Raw genomic sequence first — 25469 nt, forward strand, 5'->3', positions numbered from 1 at the left:
CGTTAAAAAGAAGGGAGCCCTTCCAAAATGAGGCTTCTGAGTTGTTTTTATTATCTTTCAGTTAGAGTGATAATTATATTACTCTTTATCACTTCTTAAGTGGATTTCTGAATCTGGAGTGAGCGTGTTCAGTTCAAGTATTTAGAGCTTTACTTTGAATGACTTTTACGAGGCATTAAATCATTCTGAACTGTTGAAACCTGCGGAGAATCAACATTCATTCCTACCATTAGAAGTGGCTTGTTTTTTAGTTTTTGGTTTTATTTTATGAGGAAACGGATCGTAATTTAGATGTTTGTTTGCACTACAGTGGCGCTATGTAACTACAAACAATTGAAGTTATCAAATGATCATTTAAAATCGCAAATACTGGAATGACAGAAATTCGTGTGAATCCACATCAGATTTTTGTACTTAGAAACTTCAAAACGTGAGATCTTATTATTACAATATTTTTCCCCCCTTAAATAATAATGTATTTTATTTATTTCTTGATTTAAGTTGGAGTCAGCCAGAATTCTGACAATGAAAATATAAATCGCTCCTATTACAAATAAATTATTTCATTATTATTATTATTATTATAATATTTTTTGTCAAACACAAACTTTGTTTGGTACAAGAGAGTTGGTACTAAAATAAAGGAAACATGCTTAAATACATTTCTCGGTGTAGGAAACAGGAAACTTAAAGAGCGAATAGATTTTGAAACCCGATCAAATAATATTACTACAATAACAAATAAATTATTAGAAATAAAACTGTTGCAAGGCTTTTTATTTTACTTTTAGATTATTAACAATTATTTGGAATTCGGACTTAATAAAGGTTGACGTGAAGTCTGATCTATTCTACAGTAACAATGAAGGGTAAAATAAGAAAAAGAGAAGTAAGTTTAGCAAACTGGAGAGAATTAACTAATTGAAATTGATTAAGTTCTTTGATTCCGTAATTTTACACTATTAGTTACAAATCAGTACCCTGTAGGTACACAACACTAAGTCCATTTTTTTCAAAATGCCTTTTTTTAATGTTTCTAATACAACTTTTTGTAATCTTTCCAATGGTTCACATCACCTAAGTCCTCTTTTTAATAATTACGGAGATATAAACTTTGAACATAACACCATGACACAAACCACACCGAAGTTTTCAATTGAAAGGATAAGAAAGCAACGCTCTCTGTGTGCCCAAGGTCTAAGTAATATTTTAAAGAAGCTTTTGATGAAAGTGAATTACATGAAGCCAATTTCATAAGGAAAGCTCGATGCAATGACTAACTTTTCTTTGTAAAACCACTTAAATTATTACGAGACACAAATAAACCAATTTCTGTGCAAAAGTTTAATGATTCGTTATCACTTCTGAAGTTTGCCATCCATTTTACAAGTGCTTGCAGACCCAAGGAAGGTGTAGAGGATATGGAAAGTGATGACGAGACTGATGAAGATTAAAAACACAAACAATAATAAAATCTGAATATAACTTTGTACATAAGGTGTTATATGTATTTTAAAATCTATTTTACTTTTTTTTTTTGTTTTCTTTTTTTGGCATTGGCTTCCGCCATACAGCCAGCATCGTCTAGGTCTATTTTACTTGTTATTAATAAAATGGTTTTGCCCGAAAAATGTTGTATGACTACGAGGGTCGTTTGAAAAGTCCGTGCAAAAATAAAAACTACTTAATTTTTTGGGGTAAACCTTTTTTATTTTTCAACATAGTCTCCTTTTAGGCTTATACACTTCGTCCAACGCTGCTCTAGTTTGTTGATCCCTTCCGAATAATAGGATTTGTCCAAGTCTGAAAAATAGCCATTCGTTTCTGCAATCACCTCCTCGTTTGAATAAAATCTTTTTCCCGCCAGCCATTTCTTCATATTGGGGAACAAATAGTAGTCCGAGGGAGCCAAGTCTGGAGAATAGGGGCAATGTGAAACGAGTTGGAACCCTATTTCCATTAATTTTGCGACCACAACTGCTGAGGTGTGAGCTGGTGCGTTGTCGTGATGGAAAAGGACTTTTTTGTGGGCCAATCGTGGGCGTTTTTCTTGCAGCTCGGTTTTCAAACGGTCCAATAACGATGAATAATATGCACCTGTAATAGTTTTACCCTTTTCCAGATAGTCGATGAGGATTATTCCTTGCGAATCCCAAAAGACAGTCGCCATAATCTTTCCGGCCGAAGGAACGGTCTTCACCTTTTTTGGCGCAGATTCCCCCTTGGTAACCCATTGTTTAGATTGTTCTTTGGTCTCAGGAGTGTAGTGATGTATCCATGTTTCATCCACAGTGACGAAACAACGCTTAAAGTCCTGCGGATTCTTCAGGAACAGCTGCAAACCGTCCTTGCAACACTTCACGCGATTTCATTTTTGGTCAAGCGTGAGCAATCGCGGCACCCATCTTGCGGATAGCTTTGTCATGTCCAAATGTTGATGCAAAATATTATGTACCCGTTCATTCGAGATGCCCACAGCACTAGCAATCTCACGCACCTTCACTCTTCTGTCATCCATCACCATATCATGGATTTTATCAATGATTTCTGGAGTAGTAACCTCAACAGGGCGTCCAGAACGTTCAGCGTCACTTGTGCCCGTATGGCCACTTTTTGAAACCACTTATAAACTGTTCTAATCGAAGGTGCAGAGTCACCATAATGTTTATCAAGCTTCTCTTTAGTCTCCTAAGGCGTTTTGCCTTTCATAAAGTAGTGTTTAATCAACACACGAAATTATTTTTCGTCCATTTTTTGAAAATCACTCGACTTCCTCGATTGAAACGAATGCCAAACACAAAGAAATAGACCGATCTGGCTGAAACTTGGTGTGTGTTCTTCCAAGAGATGCTACTAACTAAACATAACCTCGATACGCGTCAGTAGTGCTATCTCTCTGACTTTGCACGGACTTTTCAAACGACCCTCGTATTTATGATGCATTTTCACTGCTTATTAAGGACATAGTACATAAAAAAACATGACACCATGTGACACAACACAGGTGTATAGAACACTAAGTCCTCTCATTTCCATTGAAAACAATATTACTTTTTTTATTACACAATCATTTGTTAACAGGCATCTCTGTAAGTTATCATCCAGCAAAGATTTAAGTAAAATAACATCCGTGGGCTTATAAGTAAGAAAAAACCGCGAAAAAAACTCTTTCATTTGCTCTCTCCTGTAAAAAATTAAAAATGTGACATAGTGTTGTGTACCTCCGGGGTACTGAAATAGAAATATGCCATTAATTTTACATTTTGTTACGGGATTCACAAGTGTTTCAATCAATCAATATTTAAGTTTAAATCAATTTTGTTTTAAATAATTTAATAGAAATTTATTTATGCATGGAAGGAAAGCACGAAACAGAAAATGAAATAATAAAAATGAAGAGGGAAGGGATTAGCTATGAGGTTAGCATACTGGACTCCCACGCGGAGGTCCCGGGTTCGAATCCAGCAGCTGACACTTAGATTTTCTCTTCCTAGGAGCTACTTACAGCTCACTGTCCGGTGATGGACAGTGTTGTCTGTAACGAGAGAACACTGTCCGGAGGCCGACAGTGCACTGGAAAAAGCTCCGGGCGCTAATAACCTCAGCTGTTGATGCGCCTTAAATCATAAAAAAAAATAAATAAAAATGAAAACATGGCATATGTAGAAGAATGCGATAGATAGAACTTAGACTGGGTAAAAGGAGAAAAATAACTGTACCAAAGTTTCTTAAAAAAACAAAATTAGATGATTTTTTTCTGATTATTTACAAAAATTAAAACTGAACTCCAAGAATAATGAGAAGATAGTCGATTTGACGTAAGATAGTAAGTCACATACCATCCAATATATAATACTGTCCAGATTTAAACACTAATTTACTGTTGCTGTCACCATCTCAAAAATAAAATAACATCGTTTATTACTAGAATTTTAGCTGGAGGCGATGATTCGATCGAAAAAAATAACCAAACAGCAGGAATAAACCATATGGTGAAAATAATAAGGAACAAACCAAGATCGAATGAACAAGAAAGAACTAGATGGAAGTTAGAAGAAGGAAAAAAAAAAAAGGTAAAGACAAACTAAAGCTAGTTGGAAGATGATATCTGTTTAGCGGTCAGAGAAGTTTTAAAAGTTTCAAGTATAATAACAGAGGAATACAGACTGAGGTAAGCAGCATCTCTGGTCCAGTAAGAAAGTAAGAAGCCCACGGACTTCTTACTAAATAACTCCGCTAACATATACACAGAACAAGAGATAAACTAACTTGTACCGCCTACACTACATTATTTACATTTGATAACGCGTATATACATTTTTTTTTTATTTTATTTAATTTTTTTATGAACAATGTACATGGATATTCACTTATTTAGAATTATACAGTGGAAGAGAAATGTTTAAATAATTTTTTTGGCCATTTATTAACATGATATAAGGTAATTTGTTAACTTCATCTGCTATCAGTCAGATAAGAAATACATTACCTCTTTTTCTTTTGCAACATGTCTTTATTGTTGCAAATCAGCGTAAAGCCCCATTTTGCTTAGCCCGTTTCCATTAAAACATCTGAGTCACTATTAATAATGAATTAGTCTTGTAGAACAGGACTTAAAACATTTATTAAATTCAACTTCAAGCAACACACGCAATAAATAAAATTCAAAAACACGACTCTTTCATTCAGCATCTTTGTATAATTTTATTTTCTTGGCAGTTTTTATATCTTTGTTACATTATGCAGCCCAGATAAATTGTACATGTACGTTTACTTACATTTACTTCTCTAAGAAGAGAAGTAAATGTAAGCGTGCTGATATTCGGTTTTAAGTTTTAATGGGAAGTATTCGTTTTACATTTCCCCTGAGCCCGAAACAGTTTTTGTTTTTTTAAAATTGAATGTCGAGCGTGAATATCTGTTTGTCCGTAATACAGGGTGACCAGAGTTATATGCTTCCACCCACTTTTTATTTTAAACGGCGGGAAATTTCGAAAAAATAAAAAACACGTATTTAATCATTTTTAGTCTAGTTTATTTTCAGTGATTGACCCATGTTTTTAAACCCCTGTATCTCGAGATGCAGCATCCAACTTTGTTTTTTCAAATGGAACGTTATATTTTTTGTTGCATATTTTTGTAGTATTTGAGCTCCTAAAAAAAACAAAGGTTTTTCAAAAGTTATGGTAATTTAAAATATGAAAAACAAATTTCAGTTTATTGTCAAAATTACCTTATTTTTTTTTAAAGAATCTGTTCAAACTGGGTATAATCAACGGATAGGCAAGCCAAAACTCTGGACTCCCACGCTCTGTTTGTAGTAGCACTTATGGTGGCGAAGTCAAGATCTAGGCAGGCTAGAGTTATTCGACGTTCCAGATCTTCGACTGAAGCCACTGGATTAAGGTTACTGTACACTTTATTTTTTTTAGATATCCCCACAAAAAATAGTCCATTGGGGTTAGGTCCGGAGATCGAGGCAGCCATTGGATCGGACAATGAGTTCCGATAACGTCGAACAACTCTCGCATTATGTGCCGGGCCATCTTGTTGAAAATCTAGCCGTCGTTGTAGAGGAACATCTTCAAGCAGAACTGAGAAAATGTCTCTTAAAAAAAAAGCTATGATACCTTGCACCAGTTAAGTTCTCTCTGTAGAAGTATGGGCCGATTAGTTGATTTCCTAAAACTCCACACCAAACGTTTGTAGAAAAAAACAAACTGAACGTCGAATAACTCTAGCCTGCCTAGATCTTGATCTAGATCTTAGGAGCTCAAGTACTATAAAAATATGCAAAAAAATATAATGTTCCCTTTGAAAAAAAAAGTTGGATGCTGTATCTCGAGATAATGGGGTTTAAAAAAAATGAGAATCACTGAAAATAAACTAGACTAAAAATGATTAAATACGTGTTTTTTATTTTTTCGAAATTTCTCGCCGTTTAAAAAAAAAGTGGGTGGAGCATATAACTGTATAATGTCACCCTGTATAATGTAATATGTAACTTAATAATCAAAAATTGCAGAAAATTAAAATTCGATCATTTCACTTATGCCTTAAGGGCGCCTTAATAACATTTAGGTCGAAATCAATCAACCTCAAGTATACTTTATCGCAGGTGCCTTATTTTTTCAAGTAATCTTGAAAAAAATAATAATAAATTCACTAACTGAATCGGCCCTTCCGGTATAGGTTTTATTATTTTTTCGAACCCCATATTTTTTGCTGTTCTTCAAATCGCGCTTTACATAAGAGTTATGGCCGCACATTGTACTGAACCAGCATGTTAGAGGGACAGTCTAACCACCACGAGCCCAAAAGATGTAACCCAAAGATTGTTTTAAATACACTGCACGTTGCGCAGTAAATTTAAAAGGCTTATAAGAAATCGATGGAGTCAATTTTGATAAATTATTAAAAAATAAATAAAAAATAAAAGTGATAAGCTCTACACAAAAAAAAATACATGAGCTTTTGATTTATATTATTTCTAGGTAATCAGTTTAATCTGTACGTTAGTAATATGTTTACACGGCTCATTATGTAATATGTGAACAGGCAGCACATAGTTCACTGATGATGTATCACATTTAGTTTGATAAGTAAATATAAAACATGTTCTACAGCTGTGTGCTGCTGTTTAGTCTAAATGAGTTATAACTGATAAGAAATTTCATTGTAATTATATGCTTTCATTGCAAATAATAGACGGGAATTGAAACTATAGCTTTAGACTACATTATTCAAAGAATTAGTACCGAGGAAGTTAACAATCAAGGACATTATTATTATAATGAAAGAACAAAAAACAAGAACTCTTGGTTAGACCAGGAGTTATTAATAAAACAAATATCCGTATACTCAATTCTGACCTTGAATGGTTTTATTTGTTATTTTTTAAATGCTTTTGTTGAGCATTGTATTTTCTTATCCAAAATTACAATTATCCATTCAATAGCAGAAAAATGAATCTGGATCTCTGAACGATTAAACACTGAAGGGATTCAATTTGACTATCTCGAGAAGTACGATGTATTCAAATAATGTTTTAATCTGAATAGAATAGAATGAAGAGAATGTATTTTCAAATTACATAAATATCTGGGACTAAATCATCCCCCAATTCAACAACTTTAATTTTCAGTAAACTTTAAAACTGCTGGAGATTATACTTAGATTTGTTGCTCACTAAATTTTGTTTTTAATGAGACGTTTTATGTAGAATCAATTTTTCTATCTCAATTATTCTGTGTGATATCTAGTGTATACCTAGATTTAAAGAATGCCGTTGGAATAAAATCGAGAAAAATCAAGAAAATATTTTAAGGTATAAAACAAAACGTACTGGTTGAATCTCTTGGTAATACCGAATCTATATTTTAAACGAATATTTCATCTTAACTGTTGAGGAGAGACGGGTGTTGGTCTTATCGTTATGTAGCATGGATTTGTAAGAGGAGTGAGGTCACCAGTTCGAATCCCGCGTGTAGATACTTTTTATTTGTTAGAAATAACATTACTAGTAAAATACGAGGTCTGTAAATTAAGTAATGAGACTGATTTTTTAAAATGTTTTTATTCAAAAAGAATTACAATTCTATATTGTCACCTTCAAAATAACTTCCTTCTGAAGCTACACAGCGCTGGAGACGTTTCTTCCACTCCTCATAGCAGTGCTCGAACTCACAAAGTCACAAGGACTCAAGTCAGGCGAATAAGGAGGCTGAGGAGCCATAGGAATGTTTTTACTGGCCAATAACTCGTTTATTGAAATTGCTGCTGTGTGACAAGGAGCATTATCGTGATGCAACACCCATTTGTTCGTGATGTTCTCGATTGTAACCGACCAGCTGATGGCTATTCTAGTATCAGAGTTCGAGCACTGCTATGAGGAGTGGAAGAAACGTCTCCAGCGCTGTGTGGCTTCAGAAGGAAGTTATTTTGAAGGTGACAATATAGAATTGTAATTCTTTTTGAATAAATTTTTTTATAAAAATCAGTCTCATTTCTTAATTTACAGACCTCGTATGTTCTCCTTTCTGTGCAGTGTTCTTAATCGAATTTTGCTAATAAATTGTTTAAACTGGAAGTCATAGATCTAGATATTTACATTTAGCTCAATTTTTTTTAAAGAAAATTATTGAAGCCTTTTTCTCAGGAATTAAGAAAAACAAAAATGAAAAATCCGGTTCAGAAAAGTGATACTAAACTACTTTGACCCAAACCTTATTGCCCTTCTCTGATCTCACCTAAGCGAAATATTGTCTTTGGCTTTCGGCGTACTTTGGCTTCGGTGTTACGGTGGCTAAATTTACCAGTAATATATTTCGTGGTACTGAGTTTCAAATACTGGTCTTTTCTTGATTAATTTTAAGATTAATTCAAAGTGATTTCACAGAATTTGAAAAACTTCCGCAGAACTGATTAAAAATATTGACTTTTTTAATTAAAAAAATATCGAATTATTTAAAAAAAAAAACAATTGACTTCCAAAATTAGAATCTAAACAAATTAATGCGATATTGTCCACCAAGTAACAGGGAAAAATAATTTGGTTGTCGCCATTCTGAAATAAATTAAATTGGAATGAAATAATTTCGAGAATAATCGGTTTATATACATGGCTGAAACGATAAAATTGAATCCTCTTTTAATCCCTGAATATGAAATCAATTTTAAACATTTTGAGTTTTAAGAGGCACAAAACCCAAGAGTTACTCAATTGACACAAATTCAAAAAAAAAATACAATTAGGAACTATTACGAAAGACTTAAAAAATCATCCCACAAACAATAATTTATTTACAGTCGTGTAATTAACAACCTAACTAAAACTGATAATAATTAGAGAGGATAGCATGAAAATATCGGAGATGAGTTGAGCGACGACAGTAAAGCTTGCACAGTTATTGTAATGACAGCTGTATCTAGATAGAAACCTTAGCGAGAGGAGATTGTAACAATAAGATTGAGCGATCAGTGTATAGGTGTAATTAAAGTGTACTTTAACATGAGATAACCTTTAAAGATAACTATCTGAACTTAATAAGGGGAACCAAACTCAAGAAAAATCGTGAGCGTTGGTAATAATTAATAGGATCGTCTAAAGAGGCATCATGTTCAATCGTTCAAATAATAAAGATTCCGGGCAATATTATAATCATTTTATTAACATGGTGGCCAGCTGAAAAATTTAAATATTATTATACATACTTCAATTACATAGTTTTAAGATTCTACAAATTGAATCGAATGTTTTGCATATAAACTGAATCTTAACCAATTTACCTAATAATATCTAATAGGCAGAATATTACCAGGGGGCAGGTAATGGTCTAGTGGCTATGAGCGTGGCTTTACAAGCAGGAGATAACCAGTTCGAATCCCGCGTTTAGCAACGTTTTATTTGTTAGAAAAATCTGTTTACTACAAAGTATGTGCTTCCGCTTCGTCCCTGATACCTAATTTGGTAGCTGGACGATAAGCATCGCCTCAAAAATTGGGTGTTTACTTTACTTAAATTCACCAATCGAAAGAACAGTACTAGATAGCAAAGTACAAATTTTGAAATTTTAGATAAAGATTCACTCGTTACAAGATGGACACTTAGTCTGTAAATGAATGATGGTAAATAATGTTGACAGTAATTGGCCGTTATTTCCGGTTTTCCAGGGATCAGCTTGTCAACTGAAATTGTAAAGCTATCTTTAATCGGGGCCAATTACCCCCTGAATTGGTTAAATTCAATTTACTAGAGCTACGACTGTAAGACTTTAACAATAAATTTTATGTTCACTAAGAGTTACTTAATCATACAAAGTTTTTCAGAATTGAGGAAAGATTGAAACCTTTAAGGCCTTGGGCACACAGAAAGCGGTCTGTCGCTACGGATAACGATTTCCGACCGAGGCGGTCAGGCGGTCTAGTTACGTATATCACTCAATGTTGCATCATCTCTGTCAAACAGAACGCGGTCTACCGCCGCGGGGCTAGTCTTTGTCGTGACGGCAAGCGCAATCTGGTAGTACAAAATTACAGATTTCAACTTGACCACCTTGCCACCTTGTAATACGAAATAAAGATTCCAATGTTAAGAAACTTTAATACTCATTTTTTATTCCATTCTCGCGACATACGAAAATACTAGAAGAACCTATCTTCATGTGACTCCAGTTCGATACATAAGGCGGTGGTATTCCCCTAATTGTTCTCTCTTCTTATCTGATTTCATGCACCCAACTTTGTTTTTTCTACTTTTTGCTTTGCAAAGCTAATAGCAGAAGGAGTTGTTCTTCGTCCGAGCTCGTACTCAATATATAAAAATTAAAACAAAGAACAAGAAAACGCACTACTGCTTCTCAAGAAGAAAGCAACCAAACTGGACCGCTCTAACAAAGAATCGCGTCCCATATCGTAGTCTGCCGTGACGACCGCTGGACCGCTACCCTTCGCGATAGACCGCTTTCTGTGTGCCCAAGACCTAAAGGTTTTTGGACTACTTTTATTTTTAATTATAATCTTATATAGCAAAAGGTAAGCATTTTTTTTTCTCTTTCTTTTTTAGAGAAAGAAATGAAAAAATACTTAAATATTCATCAAAAACTAATTCAGCAAGCCAATAAAAAATAATGAACTTTATTATGTACATAAATAATCACTGCACCTCGTAAAAATAAAGATTAACAAAAAATAAATTGCTAAAACATTATAAAAAAATTAAATAAAGGAATGGAGGAAGTTGAGCTAGCGGTTGTGTGGGCGAATGCTTAGGGTATTAGATATTATATTAGAACAGATCAAAATGCTCAAAGTGACGGCTACAAAACGAGTGAGCATGATTAGTGAATAGAAAAAAAATAAAAATAAATAAACTAAGAACGAGGAGACCTCACGCAGCTTCGTTAGAAACTGGGACTTCGTTTTTTATTTGCACGCTTATTTAGCTATTGGCAACATTCTGCTGATTTTTATTTGCTCTTTTTGTTCACACTTATATTCGGTTGGTTAAATTCTCTCTAGCGCTGTTCTCTTTTTGTCTTTTTATTATTTAATAATAAGCGAAGAAATTTATCGACAAAGAAAATACCCTTTATTGAGCCAAATTCAAGATTAACTTATTAAGAAAGTATATTTTATTTATTATTTAAATTTATTTTAAGAGGGAAATAGATTTCCTGACAAAAAGAAGTACACCGAGAATCAAATGGATGACGCTGAATGGATTCTAGTAATTTTGAATCCAGATTTGCCGAAGTAATGGTCCGGAGCTAATAAAATACTTATTTATTACAAAATCTTAATGTTGGTCGGCAAATTGACTTTTAGAGGAAATATTTCTATATAAAAACTATTTTTTAATTTAGGGCACGTCAATATTTGAGGTCTTTGGCACCCAGAGATATATTCAGAGAACTGCCGGACTTCAGTCAGGATACGCTACATGTTCTTGTGGAGACTTAGAAGGTGGCCTATCTATTCCCGAAGGCAAACCAACCATCCTCCTCCCACACAATAGATCATGGGGGCTCTACCCATCATCATTGCAATACCTTGACCACCTTTCTCCAACTCGTGAGCCTGGAGACACAGAACTCCAGCGGGCTGACCCACGATCCCAAGGTACCATTTAATAGAGAGACTATGTCTCCTACTTAAAGGCCTAGAATGGTCACTGGCTCAGTCATGTATAACATGACCTACAGTTTCTCCGCATCCTTCTGGTGCCAGCTTGGACTGACCACACCATTACAGGTGATGATGATGTTTTGTACCAGAGGATACGCTACAGGCAACACTATCTATCGCCGGACAGTAAACTGCAAGTAGTTCCTAGAAAGAGAAAATCTATAGGTCGCCAGCTGGATTAGAAACCGCTGAGCAAATCCATTCAAACAAAAAATCCGGAGCGAAGAAAACCATATTTACATTCGAATGATCCTAAAGACAAAAGCTTTATCCAATGAGAGATAGTACAAAACGTGGAAAGCTTAAAAAAGATGAAAAAAATTAACATTTAACGGCCAAGTGAATTTCTTCGAACGCGGAGAAAGCAACGGAATTAATCCTGATTAATATTGTACAGACGACAGGTTTAAACGTGGCACTAAAAGAGCACGTTAGAGGGAGAAAACGCCCACTTGAAGTAAGGAACAATAGAGCTTGGGTATTAGACGTTATAAAAGGTACCATTTTTCAGATAACTGGAGGTAATAATTAATGGGAAATATTACGTGACCAAATAACTTAAAGCTTGGATGGATGAAGAAGGCATTAAGTTGCTTCTGCCATCTTCTGAAGACGATAAAATATAGGAAGTTATCTAAGAAAGCAAACTTTTTATGGCCAGATCATACTTGGGTACAGATCTCTAAAAGCGAGATGTTGATGAATATTTGGGAAAGATTAGACTTAGAAGCATCTACTGACCTTGTTAAGAAAATGGTCAGAGAAGGATAAGAAGAAATAAGAGAACTAAAGTATCTCTGAGACAGATATAGTGCAACTTTGTTAAAAACAAGACCGAGATGGGTTGGGCAATAAAAGAGAGCACGATCTCGCTTGCCTTGGGTCAATGAAGGTAAGGACGACATGGTGAGAGAAGGTGGTGGTAAAGGGTTGTGGACTGACATGAATGGCAGCGACTCAATGAGAAGCTCACGTTCTTAAAAGAACGTAGGACCATAGAGTAAGTTTCATTAATTTTCATTCATAATCTACAAGAATAAAATGAAATTAATAAATGTGTAATTAGCGATTTACGGATTTTATTTCATTTACAAATAAAAAATAGTTGGTCACACTGCTTAGATAACCTTCACCTATCAGCTGATCTGACAAGTCAGTTTTCGGCGGCCATGTTTAACTCGATGATGTTAATGATGTCTCATTGATTAACGCAATTTTTTAAGTGAATATTAGGGCGTGTTAAAATGAAATTCTATTTTATAAATTATGTTTAAGTTATACTTAGTGCGTGATATACAGTTTTAGTGCAAAAAGTGTTGTGAATTATTTTAACTAGTGTCAAGTGTCAAGTGCTATTGGACTGGTGATCTATTGAGATACTGATGGATATTCCTTAAACAAGGTTAGACTTTATTTTAAATTTTGATTATTCTTGCACGAAAATAGCATGTTATCATTTAATTATTAATTACAAATTAATATCAGTGCCTACGCCTTGACTAGATTCAGTGTTGGTTAAACGCTACAAAAAGTATTACAATTGATTTTCAAACCTTTTGGATGTATTCCTAAATCACTTTTTCTATCGACTAACAATATTAGCATTCATTGTTTCCCCAAGTTATTTTTTTACAACTGATTTCTAAACCCAATTCTTTATAATCCACTATTGGTTTAAAAATTAGCATTCTTGGTTGGCCAAATGGTATTTTGAAATTGACTTCTGAACCTTTTTGGTATATTCATTACTTTTTTAATCCACTATGAGTTTCTTTTTAACACGCTATTAGTTTAAAATTAGCATTCTTGGTTGACCAAATTGTATTTTGGAATTGTTTTTTAGTATTTTTGGTGTATTCTTTGATCTTATTTTTTAATCCACTATTAGTTTAAAATAAGCAAGACGTTTAGTGAATTATTTTTTGTAATATCTTTGGTAATTTGGGCAGTCTGGGGCATTGCAGGACGAATATGTTTTGGTATTGTCTTGACGTTACTGCGCTACACAAAGTTCAGTCCGGCGACGTATAGTTTTGCCCGTAACAAAAACAAATACGTATCATGGCAAAGCCACTGGTGTTGAAGCACCTACGCTAGGCTGTTTCATTTTGTAGGGGGAAAAAAATTAATATAAAATTTTGGCAGACTTTGCTCGCCTTCCGAGTCTCAGTAATTCAAAAGTTATGCATACCAAATTTCGAGAAGATTTGATCATATTTAGAGGTTGCACACTTTGACCACTTTTATAGATTTAGGAAAAATACGAAATTCTCAATATTTATGACTTTTATTGGAAAAACTATAAATCACAAACTTAAAATTATAATAACTCTAAATACAAGGTTTAGCAGGCATTATGAACATGTAAGGTACTAGTATATTGATCAATTTTATATGATGTAATCTCTTCTTTTGTTCGGTTAGTGACGACTTCTCTGTGATACTCGACTGCCCTCAACAAGAATTGTTTTTGTTGTTCGTCTCTAACCGATTCGTTAAACTTTTTTATCAAAACTATTCCTCTTTCTACAGCATCATTTACCACTTTAAGAGCATTTACGTGGCTTCTTAGAGAATCGCTGCAGTATTCTGTCACGTCGTAGATCTCAAATAACTCAAAGAACGTCTTGGTTTTTTGGGTAACGAAATGGCTTATCTTTTCCTTCAAAATCTAGATTTTTACCCTATAATCTTTTCAATTCCTTCTTCTTCGCAGGTTTGGTTTCCAAATTTTGAACCATACTTTGTTTAACTTCTTCAGTAATACGTTCATCCAAAAAGGCCAATCACACGTTTCTTTCCTACAGATACCAAAGGTGCCTTTTGGCAACTGTGACTGCACTATTTTTGACGTCTGTATCCCGGGTAAGAGTCCAGAAGTTGTATCAAATCCAGATCATTCTTTGGAGCCCATCGACTTACAGTTGCCTCGTGCCAAAATCGACTACGCGTTTCATTCCTTTCAATTCTCGTTGGGACATATTCAATTGTTTAGCAAAAAGGGCTATTTTAAGTGCATATAATGCCTTTGCCATCCACCTTGCTTGATGCAAAGCTTCTGGGATCCTGAAAGTGAAATTGTTTTCATCCCAACCTCCTAAATAAAGGAGTGGGAGATTTAATAACTCTTTGTAGTCTTCTCTTGGATGGCTTTCTTCTTTTAGAACATTTTGGATGTAGTTAACCATTGTTACGCGTTGTTCCTCTAGAAATCCTTGAACAGGAGTGTCTTCATCCAACATTGATAACACTAAAATAAACACTAAAAGTACTTGCTCTTCTGAAGGAAGCCTTGCTCCTAAAAACTCATCATTGGGCAAATTTTCTAACAGCCATATACCACTTTTAGTTCCCATTTTCAAGTTTAATTATTAACCAGTAATGAACAAAGAAACCTAAATGAAATTATAGAAAGAAAACTTACATTAACACAAAACACTTCATTAGCTAGTTTGAGATAATAGTGACTAATGTGTGCAACCTCTAATCATTGTCCAATCTTCTTGAAATTTGGCATATATATCTTTTGTAATATTTAGACTCAGGGGGCAAGCAAAGTTAGTTGTGTGACACTCACAACTTCGGAAAAATGAAAGACCCTAACCTACGCGCTTTCAAAAAATAAATATTGTAAATTTCAGTTAGTATTTAACTTGTTGTGACTTAACATGAATCCACAAAGGCAAGTGACACAATACATTCCATTCAAAACAACAAAAGGTCTGCAAACATGCCCTGACTATGGTCACACGGTTATAAAAAATAAAATTATATGCAACGAATAATGACTTAATAACGCTAAGAAAATTGTTGGATTAAAAAAAGAAAGAAAAGAAAACAGCATCCGCATTCATAAGATTGAGCAAAATCATTGCAAACACGGCGAAGAGAACTTATACAAGATATATTATCAGCTCTGTAAAACAAGGAGTTAACTGGACAACATAGATATATTATATGAAAGGATGAAATACATATATATCATGTGACATCGCCAACACGAACCCTGACTATAGAGACTGGTCTATTCATTTTAAGTCCCAGTGTAATACAATACTTTCAGTAAGTCCACGCCATATTTCGTGAAATTATTATCTATGTGTTAACAAACTGAATTATGACAATTTAAATATGTTTACACGATAATCAAGCCCAGTCTGCGCTTAGTTTTATTTATATATTATTAATCTTTATTATACATTTTTAAAGTAAGCAAAGCAAAGGTAGTATCAGCCATCTGAATAGGTGGAACATTAATTTTGTTGTAAAAATGGCCTGGACCTGAAGGGTTGCCTCTGGTAAAATATAAATTTGAAAATAATACCATTGTTTTGTAGATCATATTAGAATTTAATCTTCAAGAAAAGACAGCATTTTGAGAATCAAAATAAATGGTTAAAGGACAGTAAATTTGGAGGTTGATACTGAATGTCGGATACTTTAAAAAATCTAGCTTTGTTCAAAATTTTTTCCTCCGAAGACCTCACGAAGATGAAGTCAGATCAAGAACTTCAAGTGTACGAATCATTAACCTACAACTGAAGAAATTTGCACGTGCAATTCAAAAATAACAAAAAAGAGAATATTGTAATGAGTGGTACAGTAAATAAAGCTCCGGGCGCTAATGAACTCAGATGTTGGAGCGCCTTAAATTTAAAAAGACAAATAGAAATAATGTCACAACAATTCATTTAAAGGGTTAAAAATAAATAAAAAAAAATAAGAAAATTTTGATTTTGTGGCATTACACGATTATTATGCGAACATATTGTTGAGAAAACTTAACAGACTTTTTCTTAAAGTTATTTATTTTCACGTATTGTAATTTTCTTGAAGCAGAAAATTTGTAAAAAAGAATAAATCTTCAACTTATACTTAAAACACCTTCAGGGAATTCCAATAAGGATATTTCTAAAAGAGAGGGAGTGATTACACTCGCTATCAGAGTTGGGCCCTGATTAAAAAAAAAATTAAATTCTAAATTTAATTGATTAAATTTTTTAATTGATTAAATTTATTTTTAATTTTAATCAGAATTTAATCGGCGAATTTGGTTCTTAACCTTTTCATAGACGCAGAACACAATTATATGCATATATTTTCCTAGCGGAACACTAACATGAAATATTTTGAAATTCGGTATTTAGCAAGAACTTAAAATTAAATTCAAATTAAAAAAAAAAAGGACCAATTTTTTGTTTTCGTATCTTTCCTAAGTTTCTAAATTTCAATACATTTAAAATTGAAATTTCGCGGAACACCGGTTAAGAACCACTGCTTTATATCTTCTAAAATTATAGATCTGTGCACAAAATAACTACAGTTTATAATTGAGAAAAACAAAGTGTATAAGAGGACAAAATTCCATACGAATACGTGGTTAACAGTGGGAGATTCAGAACGGTCATAATTTTACAGAATTTCATGACCCAAAAAATTTTCAACCCTTTATATCTTCTACCTTATTAGATCTGTGCACAAAATAACTACAGTTTATAATTGAGAAAAACAAAGTGTATAAGAGGACAAAATTCCATACGAATACGTGGTTAACAGTGGGAGATTCAGAACGGTCATAATTTTACAGAATTTCATGACCCAAAAAATTTTCAACCCTTTATATCTTCTACCTTATTAGATCTGTGCACAAAATAACTATAGTTTATAATTGAGAAAAACAAAGCGTACAAGAGAACAAAATTCCATATCAATATGTGGTTCACAGTGAGAGATATAGAACGGCCACAATTTTACAGAATTTCATGACCCAACAAATTTTCAACCCTTTATATCATCTACCTTTTTAGATCTGTGCACAAAATAACTATAGTTTATAATTGAGAAAAACAAAGTGTACAAGAGAACAAAATTCCATATCAATACGTGATTCACAGTGAGAGATATAGAACGGCCACAATTTTACAGAATTTCATGACCCAAAAAATTTTCAACCCTTTATATCTTCTACCTTATTAGATCTGTGCACAAAATAACTATAGTTTATAATTGGTTTGGTTTTAAAAATTTAATCTCTCAAATTTTGATTAAATTATAAAATTTAATCGTCCAAAGTGATTAAAACTAAATTTGGAATTTAATTCAATCAATTAAAATTATGATTCTTTAATTTTAATCTTAATTTTTAGTTATGATTAAAAATTTTAATTCAATTAATTCCGATTAAATTAAAAGTGAATTTAATTTTAATCAACTAATTTTGGCCGATTAAATTTTTTAATTTTAATCATGATTAAAATTAAATTTCGGTTTAATTCAATTGTTTTTTAATTGATTTAATTTTTGCCCAACTCTGCTCGCTATAAAGTTCCATTTTTCGGTAAGGTTCGGACCCATCTTTTAGTTGCTGTAAAGGGAAGGTACAGAATTGTTACAATCGTGTTTGAAGAATATTGCTCTCCGAGAACTATCTCTTTTTTCAATGGTTAGTTCACTTACTCGAAACTGGCTCCTAGGCTATTCTGTAGGGTTTTTGTTTGGATAGGTTACTTTGTGAAGGTTATATTTCATGTAATGTACGGTTTAACCAACCACAGTGTTGGCAGTATTGTAGATCAAGTTATCCACTAGTCAGAAGATTAATTACGGGCTAGAGCCTTCGAAATAGTAGTAAAAGGAAGTCGGTGTTTACAATAATTTTTATTTTCTTGCCTGAATTCGTGCTAAGCATTAGGTATTAGATATTTTAATTTGTTTTTTAAATAAATAAGTCAAACTCCTATACCAACTGTGGACAAAGTACGCTACCTTGGACTGCACCTAGACAAACGATTGACATGGAATCCCCATACTAGACTGAAAAGACAAGAAACTAACCAACGCTCTCAAACTTCTCGCCTGACTACTTGACAAACGTTCGAAACATAACAAAAGACTCTTATATCTACTGTTACTGCGACCCATTTGGTCATACGGCATCGAAGTAAGGGGGTCGACTAAGCGTTCCAAATCACTACGCCTCCAGTCATTACAGTCAAAAATACTTCGAAAACTTCTTAACTCTCCGTTCTATGTATCTAACCTCACACTATCCATAATGACCTCAAAATCCCTTTCATTACAGATCTTGCTAATACTCGATTCCCCAAATTTCACTCCTCTACAGCAGCTCATCCTAACCCTCTCATAGAACACCTATCTTCCTCCACATTACCAGGTAATTCTCTAAGGAGATTGAAGAGAAGATGGCCACGTGATCTACTCTTATCGTGAGAGCAAAGCTCGTTACGCTTTCTCCACTCATGATTTTCTTTTATTTTTTTTATCAGGTACCATAATTTGCTTGTTGCAACAACCGTTGCAGTGGTAAATTCCAATAAAAGATTAACAAATAAATTAATAAGTGCTAGGATTAAAAATATCTATAAAGTAAAGTAAAGTAAAGTAATCGCCTATTTTTTCTGGCGGGGCCTAACGTCCAGCTACCAATTAGGTTAAAATATGTATGTTCACTAGGGTTGTTAGGGTTACAAAAAATTGTGGACATTTTTTTAAATGTGACACAGCACCTGATTTAAACTACATTTTCCTGAAATTAGGCCAGAAAGTTGGCCATTGGAATGCGCTTGGTAGATGATACAGAGCTAATGAGAAAGTAATAGAGACACGTGTCTTTCTCTTACGCTAGTAAGTTCCAACTGTAGTATTTCTCTTACTGTTATTAACAAGTATCAAGATTCCTGACCACAGCGTTCCCCAAACATGGAAATGCAGTTTTTAATCTGCTCTCTTGCTATAATCAGAACAAGTTTTTCTTTTTTGTATTATAATTCTTTCAACAGTTTTGAGATGATATAAATTTTATTAATTGCGAATTTAAAACATTGAGCATTCCAAACTGAGATCTGGCACGCTAGCTTCCAAGGGGATAACTGTAATTAGCTAACAATGCGCTCTCATTTAGTATATATACGTATATTAGATATAGCAGAAATAAAAAAAATGAAATGCAATAATAACATAAAAGTATATCATATGTATACATTAATAACTATAAAACAAATTATTAAATATACATAATAAGATTTATTATTCCATCTAACCTACTTTAAAAAAGAAGAAGTGATATTTCCTTTAATGGTATGAGTGTGCGTTGATAAAATTAGTATTTAACATGCAATGTTCTGCTTCTAATAACCCTATTAACACGATATGAAAAGCCAGTTAGCTTGAATAAATTATTTCAAAATAACATCAACTGGGAATATGGTAAGGACTTCTTATTAAAAAGAGTGTAATATAATATATATAGGGAGAAAATATTTATTTGTATTTTTACTCCTGGCAAAAAGGGTAAATCAACGTATTTATAGACTTCAAATAAGGACCGCAGAATTTTATGAAGCCCAGCATGATTTCTATTAATATTTTTCTTTTAAATATAATAACTTTTCATTTTCTATTATTTATGGTCTCTTTTATTTTTCTCTTAATTTCATAAATAAATTACGAAGGAAGGTGTTAATTTCTATTTAGATTTAAATCTGCATTAATTAACTTTAAAAAAAAAATAAAATGGTTCTATAATCACAGTTATTTCTCGTTTTATCGCTTAATTCACGATTTATCGCTTATCCATGACAGATCTCATTAAAGGTAATATCCTTTTCGGATCATATCGCTTACACTTGAAAACTTAAAATGTTTCTTAACGAGAACCAATTACAGCCTAACGCTTTCATCTAACCTCTAAAAAGTTTTAAGCTTCAATATGATTGGACACCAGACTGCAATGGCCAGCTAAATATGTAAATGAACACTAAGGTTTATCACGGATCTTTTCCACAATTAACTGCCTTTTTTTTTATCGACCAGTTGGATGTCTCTTAACTTCAATGAAAAATTAATAGAAATAGGTAAGGGCAGTGTGAACGCTTGGCGAGAGGAGATGGGGCTCTAGAACAATAGACAGAAGTATAAAACTGGCTGCCCAGTTCTCGTTCTATACCATCCTAGTTCATACATCATTCTAATACACATCTTCTACAACCATTTACCCAATGCTCTAATTTATAATTGTATATTCAGTTTCCCTATTTAGATTGTAATTATCTCTCGTTAGATTAGATTAGGTTAGCGTTATCTCTACTCTTTAAACCCTTAAATAGTTATTTCTATTTATTATTTTTCCATTGAAGAACCTTCTGCAAAGGTTTATAATAAGAGCTGCAAAGGTTTATAATAAGAGCTACAAAGTCGAATTGTCAGCTACATAACTCCTCTATATCTAAAGTATCCATCAAAACGAACAACATCAACACCTACCAAAGCCAAGAAGTTTACCTGCAAAAAACCACTATACTGGACATAGGAAACCAGAAATAACCTCATACTAATAGTACGAAACGTAGTAGTGTGTATATTTCAGTAAATAATTAATTTTTAATTTGTGAATTGCACCATATACAAGACAAATATTTTAGTTAAAGATTAGAATTTGCAAAGTTTGGACAGAATAATGGAACCGTTAGGTGGCGATCTTATTCTTATGCCCACCTTCCAGTAGTAGGGCTTCAATGAATGAAGAATAAATGAAAGCAAGGTTTACTAATGAGGGAGATCACAATTTTTAAATATTGTAGAGGAGTTTTACAGCACGAGGATAGCAAAGTTAGTTACGCCCGAAATGAAATCGTAGTTTAGTATTGGGAATTGATGCTTCTAAGTCAGCTTGAGTGCTGTGTGAAATGTTGTTCTACAGACTGACCAAGACCAATCTTCAGTTAAAAATTTATTAACTCCTTCAATACTTATCAAAGTGATTCATTGGTAAAAATGATGATATTCTGTATTAGCTTATTATTATTATTTTATTTATTTGCAACTGTACAAAATATACATCTAGCAAAAGTTTAACATTTGCAAAAGAAACATTTGATTGTGCTACAGAGCTGGCTCAGTGCCACAGCCAGGATGACGGGATGAGAGAAACCAGCCAGCGCTGGAACTCTCTAGGAACTTATTGGGGTTTAGGAAGCAATGAGGTCACGTGGCCAACGCCGTTTTAAGTGACGTGGAGGATTGTCAGGATGGGACGATGTGGATAGTGATTGAGCCAGAGGATTTGGGTGATCAGAGAGTTTGCTGTGGAAATTTCAGGAATCGGGTGTGGATTAACTTCATTTACATACGGAATATTGAGATCATGATGGAGGGCGCGGTTGGAGACATAGAATGGTGCGTTAACGATTCGGCGGAGGACTTTAGACTGGAAAGATTGAAGAGGTTGGATGTTGGATGGTTTGGCGGAGCCCCACAATTCTGCTCCATATGTCCCATATTGGTCGTGATAGTGTTTTATAAAGTGTAAGTTTGTTTTGTACGTTCATGGAGGATTTCGGTCCAAGGAGTCTCCTTAGTAGTACGTAACGTCTGTTCAGTTCTTGTCTTGTCTGAGGGTTCCAGGTTAGACGGTTGTCTAGGTAGAGCCCTAGATAACGAACCTGCATTCATTTTTAATTGTGCATTTTTAATTACTTCATCTCTCTCTAATTAAGTACAATAAAGACCTAACGAGACTCCTTTGGAGAAATCTCTAGTAATAAGAATACATAATTATTAAAAATTAATTATTTTAATACTGTAAGGCAAGACTTTCCAAAATGATGAATGAATGAATAAAAATAAATTTATTATCCTGGGACTATTGTCCCCTTAGAATATACAATTGGAGGCCCTATTGGTTTGGACTGTATTTTATATATTATTACATAATAAGTGACTGTATCTTCTAACGATTTTGCAAACCTAAATTCGGAACAGCGTGTAGAAAACCTTTTTCAGCCAATAACTTCTACAATTAAAAAAGTTGTAGAGTAGTAAATAAAATTTTCACCCGGTCATAGTGAATAACAATTTAAAATTTGAAGTTAAGTGAAAAAAAAGGTGGTTTTAGAAATGGTTTCTATCGCGTAAAATGATGGAAAAGAAGTGTGCGCGTGAAAAGTGGGTAGCTCGAAACCCGAAAATCCGAAGAAGCGTAATTACTAATAATATAACACCTACCTATATGTTTTTTTATCCATTTTATATCACCCGATACCCACTTTTTATGGAGTCAGGGGGGTTTCAAAACGGGTATTCTCGAAAAACGCTCAGCCTTGGGGCCTAATAGGAAGCTACTAATGGTTTCAAACTGTAGCCGGAGATATTCATGAGAATGTTGCTCAACAGAGTAAAAATAAGTACACCTTTACAGCACTAGGTTTACCCAATAAGATATTTGTATTGCACAGGAAGAGGTAGAAGAATATAAGCTAGTCATTTAGAAAATTGGCTAAATTGTAATTCTAGTTTTTAAATTGAATGTGGCCATAAAAACTAAACGAATTCTCTCTTCTCAACAATGGAATATTATTTTCGGTTTTACTCAATTCGATATTTGGGTATATAAATAAATTCGAGTTACATTGCATGAATTAAATCGGGTGATATAAAATGGATAAAAAACATATAGGTGTTGGATGCAATTAAGCATTTAACATAGTTGCATAGTATCAATGTTGATTGCTAATTGCAGAAAGCTTGTTGCTAGGATTTTGTGTGTGCTAATGGGGTATAGAAGCATGGGAAGCTGTGTGCAATGTTACGAGTAACATTGTTGGTTACTATAGCTCTCATTTACCGGACTCTACATGCTAATGAATGTACTGCACTCGATACACGTAGTACAATATTGCTCTCTCACTCTGTATATACTATATGCCATACATATGACGTAATTCGTTGCCACAGAATTCCTTTCCATTGGTATTAAATAAAACTGACCCCGTTTCTAGGGCTCTATTTTAGATATTTTATTTTTCATTCAAATTTTTTTGTTTTCTATTATTTTAAGATCTTCATTTCATTGTTCTTGATAGTTCTGTGAAGTCTTGTTCTTTAGTGTATACTGTGTACAGAAACGCATTCAGAATTGTTTTTAGAGGGGGAATCCTCTTTCATCAAAAACTATTCATTAAATATATAATACAATCACTAGTTTAATGAGATAGTTTCTCAAAAAAGGGTTAAACTAAATGTTTTAGATAACATGATCTATTCTAAGCTAAATAATCAACATTTATAATTGAAATTAATAATAAAGTAATCACTACATGCTTAGGAGTTAGTGAGTATCTTGAACTGTTCCAAGATAGAAGAGCGCTACTCCCAGAAGCTGTATCTTAAATTATAAAAGAAGAATTAGATTACTCCAGGGTCAAAATTTTCTCAGATATCACGGCCTCTATACCTCTATACTGGATATCAAGTCGTATGAAGTTAACTTAAGATATTGCGAGATCATCTTATGGACATTCTGACGAGGAACAGATTAAATACCTGGCTGTTTAGGACTAAAGCGTAAGGTGACGGCAGCCTGCCTCTACCTGAACCATTGATTGACTTACTTTGAACTCCTCAATAACTTTAAGTCACTCTATAATATTGACTTCATGACCGCCATCTTTTTACCCTTATGTTTTGAAGATCCTCTTCGACATTAGTTGGCGAACCACTCAGGCTCAATTCATCAGACTTGGTGTTCCACGCTCTGGCAAGCTATTTGAATGGACAAGACAGACATATTACTATCTTTCAGTTTGCTTGGTTAGACCCCGTTTCATTTGTGTATGTCACGATCTGCCAGATCACTGAATTCTATATAATTATCTTTGTTTTTCTAAACAGGATTCAATGTGTTAGATCTTTTTTTTAGAAAAAAGCTACATCTTCTAGCATAGTTAGTACTGAGATCACTAATCATTCTGTATCAGTCTGCTGCAGAATATGCGGCTTCAGAATGTTCTATTGGCTCGCGCTGGTAACTTGAAACTTAAATTGGAAATTGTCGGAGAGTCTGGATCTTCCGCCACTTGGAAACTTCTCTAATATAGAATATTTTGAAAAAATTTACAACGTGCAAAGAGTTTTGTTGTAGTAATGGAGGGTCGTAATATTTGGGGGATTTGATTTTACTAGTGACTGATTTTTTTTGCATGCCGACTACAGAAAATCGCCAGTCATAAGATTTATTTGCTATTTGGATAATATTTAAGGTTGACAAGTATCAATAGACTGATTGAAGTCAGAAGAAACAAATTAATAAGGGCTCATTTAAGACGATCAGTCTAAGGTTACAGAAATTTTGGCAGGCCTACAATATTTATTATTAGCCAGACAACGTAATGGCTCTTTCCATTTTGCAGGTACTTTTATAAATTGTGAAACGAATTGCACAATTTATTCTACATACTATACATAATGATCAAAAGTTTGAAAGCCCTTTTAGAGTTGGCGGCTACTCCTTTGAGAAAGTCGACTGCTTTGTATACCTGGGATCCCTAGTAACTGCTAGTAGTGACGTCTCGAGCGAGGTCAGCGGAAGGACCATATCCGCGAATAAGTGCTACTTCGGCCTTTATAGGCACATAAGTAAGTTGCTGGACAGGGCCACCCAAGCTAAGAACTCTTGGTCTCCCTGCCCTGGAATAGGTACGCCTCCGAAACCTGGACAATCAAGAAAGCAGATGAACAATGCCTTTTAATTACTGCGTAAGATCTTCAGCCCAATACGTACAGAGATCTGTGTGCTCTGAAGAAAGAGCCGAATATTATAGCGTTGATTAAACTAATCAGGCTTAGATTAGGGCTGGACATGTCGGAAGAATGGTCCACGAAGAGATCCCGTACAAGCTTCTACAGGAAGTCCCTGACCGCAAAAGGAGAGTTGGGAGACCAAAGCTGAGATGGTTTGACAGTGTGACTCAGGATGCCAGGCAGCTAGT

The 25469-nt window shown here is 33.9% G+C and overlaps 2 protein-coding genes across 2 annotated transcripts in view; both read right to left on the reverse strand.

Moving 5' to 3' along the window:
• Sema2a (Semaphorin 2a) overlaps positions 1-25469 on the reverse strand; it is a 658355-nt gene that overhangs the window by 529340 nt on the left and 103546 nt on the right. The gene's annotated exons all lie outside the window — the stretch shown is intronic.
• Positions 13393-16292, reverse strand: LOC141451508 (uncharacterized). The gene is made up of 2 exons (XM_074122946.1): positions 14634-16292; positions 13393-14356 (listed from the first exon to the last, which is right to left on the reverse strand). The coding sequence occupies exons 1-2, from the start codon at positions 15039-15041 to the stop codon at positions 14030-14032; spliced, it is 735 nt and encodes a 244-aa protein (XP_073979047.1). The 5' UTR covers positions 15042-16292; the 3' UTR covers positions 13393-14029.

Source organism: Rhodnius prolixus, unplaced genomic scaffold (genome assembly GCF_049639745.1).
Source record: "Rhodnius prolixus isolate KJV_2025 unplaced genomic scaffold, Rpr scaffold_8, whole genome shotgun sequence".
Taxonomy (NCBI): Eukaryota; Metazoa; Arthropoda; class Insecta; order Hemiptera; family Reduviidae; genus Rhodnius; species Rhodnius prolixus.